Source organism: Orbicella franksi, chromosome 10 (assembly GCF_964199315.1).
Source record: "Orbicella franksi chromosome 10, jaOrbFran1.1, whole genome shotgun sequence".
Lineage (NCBI taxonomy): Eukaryota > Metazoa > Cnidaria > Anthozoa > Scleractinia > Merulinidae > Orbicella > Orbicella franksi.
The window spans coordinates 30,396,609-30,414,318 of record NC_138154.1 but is presented as its reverse complement, the minus strand read 5'-3'; the positions used below and the strand labels follow the sequence as shown (position 1 = coordinate 30,414,318).

The following is a 17,710-nucleotide window of genomic DNA, read 5'->3' as shown; positions in this document are numbered from 1 at the left end:
CTGAGTCAGTTGCAATCACTGATTTCGGTTTTACTGGGTGACCAAATGGCACGAGTATGGCTTAGCGTAATAATGAAAAACCAAATCAAATGCAAGTCATGTTAACACTCAAATGAAATGAGAAAGAATAAAGATCAAATCAACTAGGAGATAATTATCTTCTAGTTCATTCTGTTCTTGTCACCTGTCTGCTGTTTAATAAATTGTGGTGAGCAAAAGTTGTTGAGATTCTATTACCAGTGGTTGGTGAACCTCCCCTTGTACCACAGATCCCGATTATTTTCTTGCAGGCATGATAAGTGTATACAAATTTATGGCAAACGTATATTGCGAGTCTAAAAAAAGTTTGCCTTACTGCTCAAATGAATGTGTCCTTCAACTCTTCTTACAGTTTAGACTAACCATACAGAACTACACTCAAAGATCAGAGGAACTTCTTTCCATAAATGGGCTCTCTCATTTATGAAGTGCTGTAAGTTGAACAAAATCAAACTTGCTAATAATTTCCATCGATCTATTTGTAAGCAAATTGTTTCAATCTGTGCTAGCAAAAAACGAAAAGAATAATGAAAAGCAAAAATCCTTAGCATGTTAGTCAATGGAACTATTTTGTTTCTGTATAAATCTACAATGTACTAGCATTCCACCATGAATGCCATCCTTTAATTGGCTATGCTACACACTATCTATTCTGTTGGAGTTGGAGTCTAGCCTTGTAGTGTGTGGTTGTTAACAAAATGACAGCTCCTTTGCACTTTCCAAGTGTTTGTGAGGAGGATTTAGATAAAAGTTTGAACAACTAGTAAATTTATACTAAAACAATAAATTATTGGATTATTTGCTTTTAATTCCTATTCGTAATATTTGACTTAAGATACACCCTCATTAACTGTTGCGATATAAATCTCAATCTCACAATTTAATTGTTATCTAGAATCAACAAGGAATGTTTAAGGTTAGGATTATTAATAATAAAACATATATGTACAGTACTGGAATGTTAAGAATCTCACTAAAACTACATAGTACACTGTACCACAAACCTTTTCTCCTGGATATCAATATATATGTTCTCCACACTAGTCTTAATACATTTCTTATGATACTACTCGGAAAAATCTACTTCAATATCAGCTGAAGACAATTCATCTTTGGTGATCATTTCTGAAATTCTCATGACTTGTATGCTTGATTATATATTAACTTTATCAGGAGAATTTAAGTATTGGTCACTGGTTTGGCTTACAGTGCAACTACTCTAACCAAGGCCACCTGACAAAATTATCTACAAATTTATCAAATCTGTTGCCTTCGTAATGTACAGCTCGACTACATGGATAATTTGTTGGAAACTGTTGTTAACCACCACAATTTTTATTTGTTAAATTTGTGGAAAACTTTGTTGCATAGCCTCGGTTAGTGCAGTCGCACTGTAAAGAGTTGAGATTCAAAACCCAAGAACTTTTTCATGGTAAGGCCTTGACATCTTAGGAAAGCTCAGACCAGATTCCCATTTAATGAGCCTCCACCCTGATCTTTCCATTCTATAATCCTGGAATGACTATCATCTCCCAATGCCCCACACTCAAAATCTTGAATTTGTTTATAGGATCCCTCTTCTTAGCAAGTTTGATTTGAGCTCCTTGTAGATGTTCAGCTGCTGTTCAGGTAACAGTGACAAAACTTGCTGTAACACTTTGTGTGGTTGAGGTGCCCTGTCATCATGAAATAATTGTAAAACAAGCAAAATTTGATGTAACGTTTTCTTCAAAATTCCTTGTAACTAATTCTCCAAAGTAATGGATGTTCAACAGAAAATATAGGGTTTATAATGCAATTCCCAGAACCTCAGACCCTTATTACATGTATCTTATTTGAAGCTGATTTCTTTTTGATCCATAACATTCAAGTCATGGAACACAGCCCATAAATTGAAATGAAAGCAATGCAGCAATTTCCAATGCTGTTTATGTTTTGAACATTAAACAATCCTGCACTGAATTGGGGAAATAAATGGCAGTGATATCAAGTGCTTTACTAAGAAATATGGAGACTAGGGTCAGACCTGTCTGATGACAAATAGGTTGGTCTTGGTCCCAGCGAGTCCTCTTCACTTAATACATCGATATGTAGCAGTGAAGTAAATGGAGCTTACCGTATGAAAGTGGAGTGATAAACGTAAACAAAAGTTGCCATTAGGAACTGACAATCAAACCGGTCCACTAGACCTCCATGGCCAGGAATAGTGTCACCAAAATCCTGAAACACAGTGCATTTTAATAAGTTAACCTCAGGGTCCATTATAACGTAGCTAGCATAGTCGACCATAAAACTCAGCGTGCATTTAAAGTGTGCATCATGATCCAAAGACACATGCTCATGGTATGGGCAAATTTGCCAAAATTTTAACTTTCCTGTTAGATTGACCAGAGTGAACAGTGAGGAAAGAAAACATGTTTGGCAGGAAAATACATGAAATCTTCAACTCCTGGACAAAAACAAAATAGCAATTTACCTAATACTTGTTCAATCCTTTAGAGTTTTTAAACAGGAGGCAAAAAAGAAAAAGAAATGTGAATTAAACAACACAAATTGGGCAGAACCAGTGTCAAAGCCATCGTGTATATCTCTGTCAGTAAATTACTAGCTGTCATAAAACAATTTATTTTTTGCTTTTAGCTGTACATCATGGAGAAAAAAAGAGCACTCAAGTTGCTCTCGGCTGGCTCTCAAGCACTTCCTAAACTTCCAGCATGCGTCACAACTCATGACACACAATAAAATACGAATTGAAATAAGTTTACAAAGATCTCTGCATGTGCAGAAAACTGCTATTTCTGATTTCAAACTTATGCATCTAGCAAAAATTGTCAAGTACTTTGTGACTCATCTTGTGAAAAAGTTTTTCTTTCCGTGTCTCAATACGCATGTACAGATTAATTTCCCAAAGCAAGCTCAAACTATGGCGGGTACATGTAATTAAAGATGTTTGTCAACAATTACTTACTTTGACTTTAAATGCCCTCTTGAATCCACTGGCAAAGAAACCACCAAATGGAGCAATCAATGAACTGAAGAGTGAAAGAATGATGGAGTGAAACTGCATTGGATACAGCCAAACCTCATCTTGTGTCAAACCACCCTACAAACAAAACATGAAGTTTAGCAAACAACTGTGCATTTCAACAAACAACTCAACAAACATTTTTTTACACTGAAATCAACAATATAAGCAGACATTTCATGAAGCAGAGAACTGTGCTTCAGTGGATTCCTGAGGCCATGTCTTTTGGTGGCATTTGGTGGTAGAATCTGTTTTTTTTTTTGGTGGGAATGAATTAAATTTGTGCTTAGAGAATTTACTCTGACCATTCACTCCCAACAAAGGCTTTAGAGTAATTATAACTTTTATTCATTTGAAAACTGGAGACTTACAAATCCTAGGAAATATTTGACTGGTGCTGGGATGGTGTAGGCTGTCAGTCTATAAAGAGCTGAAGGCTCACAAGTTATCTTGAAATCTGTGACTGAGCCACTGAACTGAAGAAAAAGAAAGTTTGCAAATGTGAGACTATTAATAACAACAGCTCTCAATTTAAAAGGTAAAGAAACTAAGAGACATATGGCACATCTTGAAAATATCCAGCCTAAAATTAAGCCCGAGTTCCATTACTTTGTAGTCTCTCTAAATCATCCGTGTTATTGATTTGTTTATCTTGTCTTTTAAATGACTTTTATTGTATTTCTACTTAAATGGAATGGTGTTATTTACAAGTCTCCTAATTTGAGGGGAAACTTTCAAAAAATAAAATTATGTAACACAACTACACATACATATATATGCAATGAGCCAGAGTGTTCTGCAGGAACTTGTCATGAATGGGAGCTTAATTTGAAAATTAAAACACAGTTCGGACTAACGCAGGAAAAGATTATCAAGCATTTTAGAACAGGATTGATCAAGGTGAATTAAATTACATTTTGTGCAATACAGGGATGCAGTTCTTAGCCTTACCTCAACAGGACAGATGAAATACTGATACTGGCACATGAAGTTAGAAATCTGAGAAAAACAGATATTCTTTTGTTAACTTATATATTTACTTCATTTTATTTCTCCTTTTTTCCCTCACTAGTCTGATTTAATTATTCTGGATGTGGTATGCTGAATGACTCAGCACACACAAAGTGTGTGGCTGTGTGTTTTGTTATGGTTCTTACCGTCATTCATCATCTTATGATTAAATAAATAAATAAATAAATAAATATACATTTATATAGCGCCATTTTCCACTAATTGTCCATGGCGCTTTACAATACTTTAAAATTAAAATCCTAATTCTTTAAAAACCTAAAATCCTAAATCCTAAAAGTTAAAATCCTAAGAATTAAATACGCTATATAATACAATTAGGCTACAAATAAAAAGTAAAAAACTACAAATCAAATGCACGCTTAAAAAGATAAGTCTTAAGATTAGCCTTAAAAACTGCCTCTGATGATGAAAGTCTGATCCGGAGGGGTAGTTTATTCCAGAGCCTTGGTGCCGCCACAGAAAAAGCCCTTTCACCATACGTTTTAAGATTTGCTCTAGGCTCATCAAGCAACCTGTTGTTTGAAGATCTTAGTGTCCGACCAGAAATGTTAAATTGCAGCAGGTCTCTAATGTAATCAGGGGCCAGTCCATTCAGAGCTTTGTAAGTTAACAACAATATTTTGAAAATAATCGTAAAATGAACTGGCAACCAATGTAAGCTCCTTAGTATTGGTGTGATGTGTTCCTGCCTTCTAGTCAAGGTAACAAGGCGAGCTGCTGAGTTCTGTACAAGCTGAAGTCTATTAATCAGATACTTTGGGAGACCGTACAGTAGGGCATTACAATAGTCCAAACGCGATGTTATGTAAGCGTGAACAATGGTCTCAGTAGTACTCTGGGATAGGTATCGCCTAATTTTAGCTATACTACGAATGCGGAAAAATGCGCTCTTGCAGGTTATTTTAACGTGTTCTTTGAAATCCAAACATTGATCGAATGCAACTCCTAAATTCCTGGCCTGTTTACTAGACTTGATTACTTCATCACCAACTCGTATATAGTCGAGGGGTGGTCGTGGACGATATTTAGAACTAATAACCAAAAGTTCAGTCTTATCCCGATTTAACTTAAGTTTGTTGCGCAGCATCCAGTCCCCAATGTCCTTAACACATAATTCTACTGCCATCTTTGAGCTTGATAGATGATTAGGGCAATTGGACGTAAACGACAAGTACAACTGTGTGTCATCTGCATAGAGATGAAACGGTATGCTATGCTTTCTGGCTATGTCACCCAGCGGACTTGTATAAAGGGAATACAACAAGGGTCCCAGTACAGAACCCTGTGGTACCCCGTAGGGTAAATTCTTCTTTGACGATTCAATTCCATTGACAGAAACAAACTGTTCGCGTGAGTGAAGATACGAATGAAACCAATTAAGAGCAGTGTTCCTAATACCAAAGCGATTTTGTAGTCTAGCTAACAAAATCGAATGATCGACAGTATCAAACGCAGCCGATAAATCAAGCAATAGTAATATAACCGATCTGTTATTGTCAATAGCCTTCAAAATATCATTTTGAACTCTCACAAGCGCAGTCTCTGTACTGTGATGAGATTTATATGCCGACTGAAATTCTTCTAATAAGCCTTCATTATCATTAAGGTGGTCCATTAATTGTGCTGCAACTGCTTTCTCCGTAACTTTGGATAGAAAATATAAATTCGAGACAGGACGAAAGTTCGAAAATAGTTCATGATCAGCTAAAGATTCTAAAACTGAATTCTTGATTATTGGCTCTCGTGGTCAACTTTCGAAGATAAATATAAATTCCATCACGGTTATTGATTCATCTATCGAGCCTGTTAAGAGTGTTCAAAATCTGGGATGTTGGTTCGATGAGCATATGGCAATGGATATTCACACTGGGAACATCTGTAGCAACGCTTTCAAGGGTCCCTACAACATCAGGCAACTTAGGAAGTTCATTTCAAGTGAGGCTACTAAAGTTTTAGTTCACGCCTTTGTGATGTCGCACCTAGATTACTGCAACTCACTGCTCTCTGGAGTGCCACAATATCAACTGAACCGCCTACAAAAAATTCTTAATGCCGCAGCAAGACTTGTATGCCTAGTGCCTAAATTTGATCATCTCACCCTCTACTTAATTGACCTTCACTGGCTACCTGTTGAGTTCCAGATAAAGTTTAAGGTTTTAATATTTGTGTTCAAGGCGTTAAATGGTATGGCTCCTCGTTATATCTCAGATCTTATAAGGAAAAAGTCATCTCCATGAAGTGCTCTGTGATCTAACGATCTCACGTTGTTAGTTACGTCTTGAACGAAATGTAAGACATTGGGTGATTGGGCATTTGCCTATGCTGGGCCATCAATGTGGAACAAGCTTCCAAAGCCCATTCAGATGGCGCCAAACATTTACTCTTTTAAAAAACAGCTAAAAACATATTTGTTCAGAGAAGCCTGTAACATTCAGTGATAAATTTTATTGTACTTTTATCAATTCTTTTATTTGCAATGCTACTTTTCATATTTTAAATTTTTATAAATGTGTATATTTTATATTTTTATATTTTAAAATGTAAAGCGCTTAGGAATATTTTATATAATTAGCGCTATATAAATTTAATTATAATTTAATTATTATTATTACCATCATTTCTAATTTCTTAATATTAAATCTAAGTTGCTTTAAAGTTAAGGTGTAATCTCCCTAGAGGAGCTTGTGGGGCAAACAAATTTGTTTCAAGAAATAAAGGAGAGACATAAGAACTCATGAAAGTATCTGTGTGAACACAAGGCTAATTCAATAACAGCTAAAAACAGGAAATCAACATTGCATCCTGGGATATTTATTTCACAGGTAACCTACATGTAATCATTTACACAAAGAACTCCCATCCTTACTTCAATCTATACTTACTAAGAGCAGTAAACAAATTTAGTATTTTTCAACTCGGACACTCACCATCCATCCATAGATAACTGTAGTCACTCCTCCACCAATGAAACCTTCCCATGTTTTCTTTGGAGACAGCTAAATAGTAAAATGTTAAGATTTAACTTTATCACCAAGCATGACAGAAGTTTCTTGAGTTCAGCTGTACTAACTGAATGGCAAACTTTGCTTACAAGTCAGGAAGCCCACATAACCCACTTTAACTCTGACGAGTGTGGCTGCTCCCCTTTGATGGAATGCTAGTCCATGGCAGGTTTTTTACAAGTTTGCACTGTAAAAACAATTAACCAGTCCCTATTTCAATACACCTGGGTGGACAGAAGCACTGTCATTTGTGAGTTCAATGACAGTGCTCAGGTCCTCTTGACTTCTTAATATTAAGAAAAACATTAAATAAGAAATAGGAACAACTTGTACTCTCTCCCTCTTTTAAAATAGATGGATAACAAAATATATCATAACGACAGCTATTTTCTTAAAAACTAGTATTACTACACTGTAAGAAATTACTATACTGTAGTACTGCAATATTAAGAAAAAATAAACAAAAACAATTTAAATGGGCATGTCTACCTTGATAAGAGGTGTCCGACCAAAAAAGAATCCTGCATAAATGAAAAAGTACACAAAGTAGCAAGAATACATGTAACAATAGTTATTACTTAATAAAATCATCAATATTTAGTGGTCCTTAAGGATTTTTAAAACAGCAGACTAATAACTAACAGAATCTCATTACACCAAATGGGAGCAACTTAATTTCCTCATTTTAGAGGAACAATATTTGGCAGCATGTCAGTTTCATGAATTTGGTTAACTCTTCAACAAGCAGGTAAGAAAAAGGTAAAGTCTGCATACAAACCAAGCGGCCCATAGGCTGAGCTTATCATGGTTTCAGCAGCATGAAGTGACTAGGAGTATTTCGGGAGACAAGCACACTAACCATGAGGCCATCACACCTCCCTCCCTTCAACAAGCAGCTTCCTTTTTATTTCAAATCAAATTTTTGTGAAATGGGAAGAACAATATGAAAATTTGTTATCACAAAAATTTTGTGTAATGAGGTGTTACAACTGTTGGTAGCAAGTTATTATGTACAAATAGAGCATTTTTAAAGTTAAAACAGAAAATGAACATACCAAAAATATAAGCAAAGATGTCATTACAAATCACCATGCTAACTGGAAGGAAGAACCTGCCAAGATATCAGAAAAAAAGGATTACCACTTTTTTACCACATTTTCTTTCCAGGAAATGTTTATTTTGTTTTTCTCCAACTGTCTATTCACCATCCAATACATCAAAGCAACGTACTTTGACACATGTCAGGTCTGATTTTGAGACACACACAATTCCTGTGCAGCCAATACATTTGATATTAAAGTGCTAGAAGCAACAAAATGTATACAAAACATAGAAATCAGTCCTCTATACATACACTGTAAACCAGGAACTACTTTTTCAGTAAAACAAGCATGTAATGTACCATTGCACTCACCAAATAAGTCCTTCAAACAGGGTCTGCATGATGAGGTGTGACTGAGTAACAACAATCAACAATGTCACATGGGTCCAGCCAAACTAAAAGTCAACAGAGCATCAAAACATCTTTATATTGATGTCAACAATATTATTAAATTAAATACTGAAAGCTATTACTTTATAGTGCACAAAATTTTACAGAGGCTGGACACATACAGTTCCATTTGCAATTTGAACCTAAAATGCTTACAATTTCTAACAACCATAATACATTTGTGCTACAGTTCTGTAGTACTAACTCAGGGATTTCATTATGATTTTGAGTATTCAAGGACTTGCTAACAAAATTCATGGACTGGAGGTAAAAAATGCAAGGAATTTTCAAGGAGAAAACGTAACTCTCTCATTTGCAAGGACTTTCTGAGGCCTGTGTGAGCCATTGTTCTAGATACATTTTAAAAGAAACTCAAAAACAAGTTATATTTACCAGTGAGAACTGCACTTTGTAGTGTTCCTTTTTTAAATTTAATACAAACAAAATGAAACCTGCAAAGAAACAATGGAAAGCACTATGATAACCAAAATCACATTCAAGATCTTCTTCGGATTTTGCAAGAGGTCTTGCAACAGTGTATTTAGTTGTCATTGTAGAGTGGTATAAAATAGTGCACAAGCAGGAATGTATTGCAAAACCCTGTCCACCTCTACCTGGGTTCTAAGTAGTGTTGGAATTTTTTCTACAGATAGACAAAGACAGGGCAGAAATCATGCTTGTAAGTAATCAATTCTACCTTGTCTAAAGCTTGGGTGTAGAAAATAATGATGATGTACACTGTCTGTTTGGCATTGCAAATGCTGTTCAGTAAATGCTTTCGCATCCAGAAAATAACAACATTCCAATATGACATTCAAAACACTTGTAGCTAGGCCCTTGCTCCAGGTTCACTCAGGCAAGATAACAGACTAAAATAATACTTATCCCCACCCCCTGGGCAAGGCAAAGAGTGAAGGCCCCTATAAAGCACCACCTATGTCCTGTGTTTCATGGGGAGGGAGATGGGGGGAGGTCCATGACAAGTACAATAGGTTCGCCAACAGTCCTTGCATAAGATGGCCTTAGAATGGCAAGTGATAATTTATTGGCTGCTAATTTCTACGCAACAATCTAAATGCATAAATGTTTACAAGGCACTACATGTAGATTGTCTCAACAGAAAATATACAATATACATACCAATTAAATATAGTGAATATGAAATCAGCCTGTGATATGTAATGTACGTTTTGACCACTTCCTGCAGAAAACAAACATGCAAAGCACTATAAATAAGATTACTTCAAGTCAAGATACTGTAAGTTGTGAACAGCAAGACATGAAGTGAACAGGAAAGAAAAAATTTGGTTCCAGAGTAAACATTTGTCCACACATACATGTATGTATCTGTAAATGAAGCTGTTTTAACAATATTGTGTCCAAAGCTTGACATTCTTTCTGACTTGAGGCAACAACTAATAATAAAATTGTTGGAGTACCAAGGCTATACATGTATCTCTAGCTGATTATTTATCAGTTCTCATCACCTGTGTGTTTAAGAAGGCACTGATATTGCCAGGAGAAATAAGATTTTGATAACAAGTGGGGAATCAAACTCACCTCTGATGCATCGTCAACTTGAGGGTTTGGATTGCCATTAAAATAATCAGTAATGCTCTCACCATAAAAGAAGAAGTTTGCACAACCAAGGAAATACCTAATTAAAAATGAAACAACAATGATGAAACCAATCACTTGTGAATCGTGACATCTTACTTCCCGTAACAATCAGGCTGAACAATCAAATTGTGAGAATTAAATAATTTTAACTAACAAATGCATCAAGGTGTGGGGAATAGAAAGCCTGAAGCCTCCACTGTGAACAGCAAAGCAATCCTCACAACCCAGGCACAAAATAGCCTGCAAGCAAGCTCGGGGGGGGGGGCTAAGGAAGGTAAGGGAGGTTAGACACTCTACAGTATTTAGTAACTTTATAGCGTGATGCATTGCCCTACATCTGTCAACAACAGTAGAATAAATGAATTCCCAGCCTACATAATTGCAGTGACTGGCTTTTTCAACACAAGACAAGAATAACTCAAGTAGAGTAATTTACCACATTTCTAAATACCAAGACAAGAGTTGGGAAAACAATGCACAGAGGAGTACAGGTATTTTTGATGAACTTTGAGGTTTTTGGATATGTGGTAAAACACAGTCTTGATGCTGGCTGAGATAGAGATGAAAACAAATGACAGCATAATTTTTACCAGGACTATTAAGAGTGTGTCCATGAGAAAACCAGAACCAGGTAAGAGGTTGTTACTAGTATCGTTGTAGAGCAGGGTTGTTTCCAGACAGAACTCAGGATCGCCGGTAACAGCAACAAACTAATTTATTTCCGTAAGGTAAGGTCACGAATTTACAGCACTAAGCTTCTTCAAATTTGAATCAATCTGTCTCACAGAAGAAATGCTCACTCCAATATAAATGAGGCTTAAAGTTCTAGAAACTTCTATTTGGAAGTAAATTAAGTAGTTTGACACAGTTTCTAATCCGAGTAATTACATAAGGAACAGAATGTTCTGGAATGTTCTTATACAAATTGGTCACGGCTGAATGACCTCAGGTTCTAGATTGTTCTAGAACTAGACTTAGACAATTTTTCATAACAGAGGTGATACAGCTCAAATCACTGATTTCGCTCAAACTTGGCACAAATGTTGGGTTTGGTAAGTAAATGATCATGGCAAAAACTTAGGTCAAAATATTTTATTCCCTTCAAGTTAGGGGAACCCCCTCCAAAAATGGCCGTTTGTCACTAGTTTATGTATATTTAATTAGCTGTCTTTGATTTAGTATTTCTACAACAAGAAAGGCCATGTGAAAATGAAATCCACTGGATCATGTTCTACTATTATTAGTCTCAAACACAGATATTCATTTAAACCAGACAATTTGATTTCTCCCTGTGGCTCCATCTTAAGTAAGGTGCATATTTTGTAGTGTTTTGAATAGTCTTTAATTGAAGGCAAATGTCTGAATTCTAACATGGATAGTGAGAGCAATCACTAAAGTTCTCAAAAAAGCCATAAAATGTTTGGGGACTTCAACATTTTTTCTGTGCTGGCATACTGTTTACATAGGACTTTACGATTTTTGGCCATTTCATGAACATTCACTAAAACACAAAAGCCATTTTTCTGTCTAACTAAACACAAAATCAACAAGAAATATTCAGCTAAGTATTTTCCTATCAATTTCCAGTATAAATTTGGCGAAAAGAAGCACTTGAGACATTTCTGTCAAATATTTTCAGAACTACATTTTGTGGCATTCTCACAGATATCGATAAAACGCGGCAGAAGGAGATTCAATGCATAAGTTCCCTCAACTTAGGTTTTCAGGCATGAAGTAGAATGGAAACAAGAAATAACTACTACATACATGCCACTTAGGTGCAATTTTGCACTCTCATTGATTCTTGGATTGCGAAATGTCCAGTTTTGTGTCATCTGTTCCCAGTGTGTTTCGTTGCTTCGACCCAAGGTTTAAACAGAATATCCACTGCCATCCCGCTTTCATCATCAGAGATATCAACATTTGTCGAGGAAGCTACTCAAAAGGCCATTTAAAATCTGGGTAGAGCCATCACTGCTGTAAGTGTAATACTAAACAGATTTCTTCCAAAGCCCACCACGAGACATTCTGCCATCTTTGACGATATTAAGTGCTACAATTCGTATCACCATACATGACGAAGCTACTGAATTAAAAGAAGGTAACTACTGACTTTTCAACATTTAAAGTTATAAAGATGGTGGATTGTTTTGCGATGTATTTTAAAAGCAATCTGTATGTTAAAGTGACCGCTCTCCCTGGATTTTATACAGCCTTTTGAGTAGCTTTTTTGACAGCTGTTGATATCTGTGATGATGAAAGCAGGATGGCAATGGTATTCTCGTTAAACCTCGGGTCGAAGCAACGGAACAGATGACACAAAACTGGACATTTTGCAATCCAAGAATCAAAGAGAGCGCAAAATTGCGTCTAAGTGACATGTACATGTATGTAGTAATTATTTCTTGTTTCCATTCTATTTTACACCTGAAAACCTAAGTTGAAGGAACTTACATGTCTAATCTTCTTCTGCTGCATTTTTTCGATATTGTGAGAATGCCACAAAATGTAGCTCTGAAAATATATGAAAGAAATGTCTCAAGTGTTTCTTTTTGCCGAATTTATACTGGATATTGATAAGAAAATATTTAGGTAGGTATTTCTTGCTAATTTCGAGCTAGGTTAAGATAGAAAAATGCTTTTGTGTTTAAGTGAATGTTCATGAAAAGGCCAAAAATCATAAAGTGCTATGTAAACAGTATGCCAGCACAGAAAAAATATTGAAGTCTCCAAACATTTTACGGCTTTTTTGAGAACTTTAGTAATTGCTCTCACTATCCATGTTAGAATAAAGTGTATTTGCTGTTGCCCAGTTCAGACATTTGCCTTCAATTACAGGCTATTCAAAACACTACAAAATATGCACCTTACTTAAGATAGAGTCATGGGGAGAAATCAAATTGACTGGTTTAAATGAATATCTGTGCTTTGAGACTAACAATAGTAGAACATGATCCAGTGGATTTCTTTTTTACATGGCCTTTCTTGTTGCAGAAATACTAAATCAAAGACAGCTAATTAAATATGCATAAATTAGTGACAAACGGCCATTTTTGGAGGGTGTCCCCCTAACTTGAGGGGAATAAAATATTTGACCTAAGTTTTTGCCATGATCATTTACTCACCAAACTCAACATTTGTGCCAAGTTTGAGCGAAATCAGTGATATGAGCTGCATCACCTCCTGCCTGGTTTTCTCATGGACACACTCTTAATAATACAGATCTACACTTCAAAAACAACTTACAAAAGTTAACAATAACTACTACATGTAATCATGTAATTATATATTAATTACATGAAAGTGTCCCTACCAACTTAATGACCTAAACCAGGGCAGGTTGTATTTTTGATACTTCTTGTGTCCGATGGAAATAATTTCATGGTAACACTTGATTTGAATACACTGGATCTATAATGCAAGAGAACAAAAAACAACAGTCTAATACTCTGATATGAATTTTCTTTAACATGCCTCTTACATGTATCAAGTACAGAAAAAACTGAATACAAAAGGAAGAAATGGTACAGCGCCTGTTTGCCCATTCGAATCTCGTTTCTCAATTCTTCATTCCTTACTGTGTAACCTTGACAAAATGAGTTATTCTCTGAAGTTCTGTTCCAAGATTGATTTTGATTTGTTTTAAAAACAATAAAAATGACCAGAAGTAAAACACCTGTCCAGCAACTCCACTGAGCCATGTGTTTGCTAACTACATGTAGGCATACACATTTAAACCAGAAGCCCCATATCCTTGGTTTTTCAATGACAACTTTCCAGCATTCACTCTTTGAATGCTGGTCAAATGGAATAAGGGTTTTACGGCTTGTCATGAACTCACCAAGAGGATTAAAGCCAGTGGACCAAAGTAGACAATAACAGCAAAACCTGCAATCATCACTAATGAAAACATTCCTCTGATCCACCAGTTTCTCCATCTGAAATTTACAAACCATACAGTCACGTACAGCTGTTATCATTCTTTATAGGGTCTCAAATAAGGACCCCAAGAAGAATATAAATGAGTTGTAGAAGTTACAAGGTCTCTTTAATTGTGCATGACAGAAGAAAGTACATCAAGGACATGCTTTGGGAACTCTACATGGACCCTGAAGGCACAAAATTTCATGATTTTTTCTGTACTATCCTGTACTTTGGCTAAGTACTTAGAATTGAAGTTGGCAAAATAAAGGCCCAAATCAGGCCAAAATGGTATATAAATTTTTCCCTTGCAATATAAAATTGGAGATTTAACAAAAATATCATCAGATTTTCTGTCAAATCTTAAGAACTTATGGATCTGACGACTTTTATGATAGCTTATATATTAGGAAAATCTACTAAGACACCCAAGAGTGAAACAAGATATCTGTAGACTTGTACATATGTACATGAAGGACTTGAATAAGTATGCTACTAGATGAACATACAAGACTTGGATTTCTATGAAAACTGATTCTGAACATAAACAGTATCAATTGCTGGAAGATCCCATACTTTGGGTTCAAACTTGTCAACATGCTTAGCTGTTCAGCTGGGGCTGTGTCAGGATTATTTTCCTGCTTGGTTCCTGAAGTTTCTATTTCCTAAAATAAAACAGCAAAGTTACAGATGATTACTCTTATTTTAACACAGTTAAAGTGCCTATGAAGTAAAAGATAGTTGCTGCTGATTTGAAAGGCTTTTCAAAGTAAAGAAGAATGGCGTTTTACTTTTTGGAATATCTTTTTTCGTTTTAGAGATATTCATGTTTTTGTATTATAAGTGATGACGTCATAGGTGGTTCCACTAAAACAGTTCAACACTCAATCAGAATATCTCTAGAAATATTAACGCAGTGTTCTTTAAACTTGGCACCAGAAATGTACATCACAAAAGAAACAAAATGACACCCGTCACGCCGTCGCCATGACAACAGTTGTGCCACTGGTCCTGTTTTAATTAAAACTAACAATACCAGATTTTATCTTAAACAAGGATCATCCACTCCCAACAATCTAATGGGGAGAGTTTAGACAATATGGGAATCATGTGTGTTCCGAGCAAGACCCTCTGTCTCTTTTCAAAGGGTTGCAAATTGGCATATTTGGTTTTTCACAGAAAGAGACTGGAGCCAAAAGTGTTGCCATGGCAACATCACAGAAGGTGTCATTCTGTTTCTTTTGTGATGCACATTTGTGGTGTCAAGTTTGAAGAACACTGCTCCAATATTTCTAGAGATATTCTTGATTCAGTGTTTTACTGTTCAAGTGGAACCACCTATGACGTCATTCCTTTCCTCATTTGCATAACACAAAAACATAAAGATCTCTACAACGAAAACAGATATTCCAAAAAGGGAAACGCCATTCTTCTTTACTTTGAAAAGCCTTTCAAATGAGCAGCAATTACTTTTTACTTCATAGGCACTTCAAGTGTGTGGTTCACAGAGACTAGGATAGGAGCAATCCTTGGCGAGAGGAGGTACCCTCGCTCTCCCAGTTGTCACACAGCTTAACACTACTTCTTCCAGGAATGCTTGCTAAGCAGGCTAATATTTTTGTAATAGCCATCTAATTTCTGTATCTAAAGTGTCACAATTTGATGAAATCTAAAAGTACATATAATTTATGTAAATGTTTTGAATAATTTATAATGAATTATCAATTTATCTAGATAATATTAGGCTGATGAAAACATGGAAGAGAATCACAGAATTGTAATTTAAGAGGCAGCTCAAACTTTGGGAAAGTTGAAAAAAGAGAAGTATTAGATGGCAATATATCTCTGATCTCATGGTAGACACATTGATGAATGCCCCACAAACATGATCAAGGCTGGTGTAAAAAGAACAAGACATGATCACAAACCTGGTCTTCTTGTTTTTTGTCTTCTTCTCGCTGTAACATTAAACAGTGAGACAAGTGTTAATCCTATACACATGTAATTATCATGACCAATTGACCGACCGACCAATGGACCAACCGACCAAGTAAGTAACACAAAGGGCAATCTGATTACATTGGTAAGGGATAAATTATTTCCATATTTCTGATCATTCAGTGTTACACTTTCATCAAGATCCATTTTCTAGACACTGTTGATCTGCAATTTACCACATGTAAGACTGCTAAAGGTGCAATTAAAAAATTTCAGAGTTTGGCAGTATACCTTTTTGTTTACCTGTATAACAATCAAATGCCTACATATATTTTAAGGGTTAAGTTTTATGAAAGGATGACAAAATTTGGAATTATTTAAGCAACAGACTTGCTTGTACAAAATGTGACAAGATAGGTTGACTCATCTTCAGTATTCTCAGCTAAAAAACTTAGAGAGACCATGTTCAGCTACTTGTGCCTTTTTTTGAATAAGGAATTACATAATATTAGGCACATCACTGACAAAAACACCTGTGCAAAATTATCTTAAAGAAACATGCAATATTTGCTAGTTATTATTCACAAAACCTTATTGATCTATTAGGGAATAACATGCAATGCTATCTGGTTAAGATAAATGTTATTATTGATATAAACTTTGACCAATTCCTAATAAACAGCAACGTTCATCCAACGGTGATGTTGTTGTCACGAGGAAATTGATTAATCAAAGTAATCTTACAGCACTTCTTACAACATTCTCCTGCCGAAAGAATCAGTCTCACATACGTAGCATAGCCTTCAGAGTTCCTAATGCGTGTACACTGTACGTATTTCGATTTCAGCATCATAATCACCGCTTCGTCTCGCAGATTGCAAATAATTGAACAAAGTGACGATGCATAATTTCAGAATCGCCAACGGATAAGATTAATCCCATAAAAGCCATTATGCTTGTACATTAATTTTCAAACAATGGAGATCTTATAAGCTTATATTTTTTCGACAGCATTAATTTTGGCATTTCTGTGGGTACGGGCAAACCACAAGCGCAGCGAGTGATCGCTAAATAACAGTTTTTCGAGATAAAGATAATCAAACCTCAAGCACTTGTGGAAAAAAAAACTATAGAAATCGTTCGTCGCTGCCAATTTTGCATGACAGCTTTTAAAAGTTTAATTTCATGCTGAAAAAAAAAAAGACGAGAAAACAAAGTTCCGAAAGCGTTACACATGCATTGCATATCGGCTATTTTAGACAATGCTTCAAAAGCAGTCTTGCCAAGGAAGATCTTGCTGTCTTGCATATATGAAAGAGAACTGATGCAACTGCAACAACAATCCTGAAACAAAACGTTACAATCTCGTGACTTAGCCATAGAGCACTGCACCTTCATTCCATCTAAAAAATCTTCACTTGATCCATTCACTGCAAAGCCTTCTTTTGCACGTCTTCTTGTAGCACCCGGTTCCGTTGACATCTCCCAAGGAGAACACCTCCTTCAGCGTCGAATTTTCAGCTCGTCGAGGTCGTACTTTCACCACAAGTGCAAGAAAAACTGATCTATACACCGTGAACTTTAGACCGTTTGGTGTTTTGATCAGTTGTAATGGCGGAGTACACGGGTCGCAGAGCACAC

The 17,710-nt window shown here is 35.9% G+C and overlaps 1 protein-coding gene across 1 annotated transcript; it reads right to left on the bottom strand.

Moving 5' to 3' along the window:
* Window positions 1–932: 932 nt before the first annotated feature.
* LOC145500686 (phosphatidate cytidylyltransferase 2-like) lies at window positions 933–17,697 on the bottom strand. Its single transcript, XM_081480211.1, has 17 exons — window positions 17,462–17,697; window positions 16,060–16,089; window positions 14,708–14,796; window positions 14,052–14,148; window positions 13,524–13,621; window positions 10,151–10,247; window positions 9,731–9,791; window positions 8,984–9,042; window positions 8,513–8,595; window positions 8,154–8,209; window positions 7,588–7,619; window positions 7,024–7,092; window positions 4,016–4,063; window positions 3,436–3,540; window positions 3,008–3,142; window positions 2,156–2,259; window positions 933–1,715 (listed from the first exon to the last, which is right to left on the bottom strand). The coding sequence occupies exons 1-17, from the start codon at window positions 17,549–17,551 to the stop codon at window positions 1,604–1,606; spliced, it is 1,365 nt and encodes a 454-aa protein (XP_081336337.1). The 5' UTR covers window positions 17,552–17,697; the 3' UTR covers window positions 933–1,603.
* Between the last annotated feature and the right edge of the window lie 13 nt (window positions 17,698–17,710).

What these genes read in the sequence shown, in the direction of transcription:
- LOC145500686 (XM_081480211.1), bottom strand. Translation starts at nt 17,551, where the DNA reads ATGTCAACGGAACCGGGTGCTACAAGAAGACGTGCAAAAGAAGGCTTT. An exon ending in ATTTTTTAGATGGAATGAAG is followed by an intron (nt 16,090 to 17,461) that starts GTGCAGTGCTCT and finishes TTAATGTTACAG; the next exon opens with CGAGAAGAAGACAAAAAACA. An exon ending in CATCTTTGCTTATATTTTTG is followed by an intron (nt 7,620 to 8,153) that starts GTATGTTCATTT and finishes TCATTTATGCAG; the next exon opens with GATTCTTTTTTGGTCGGACA.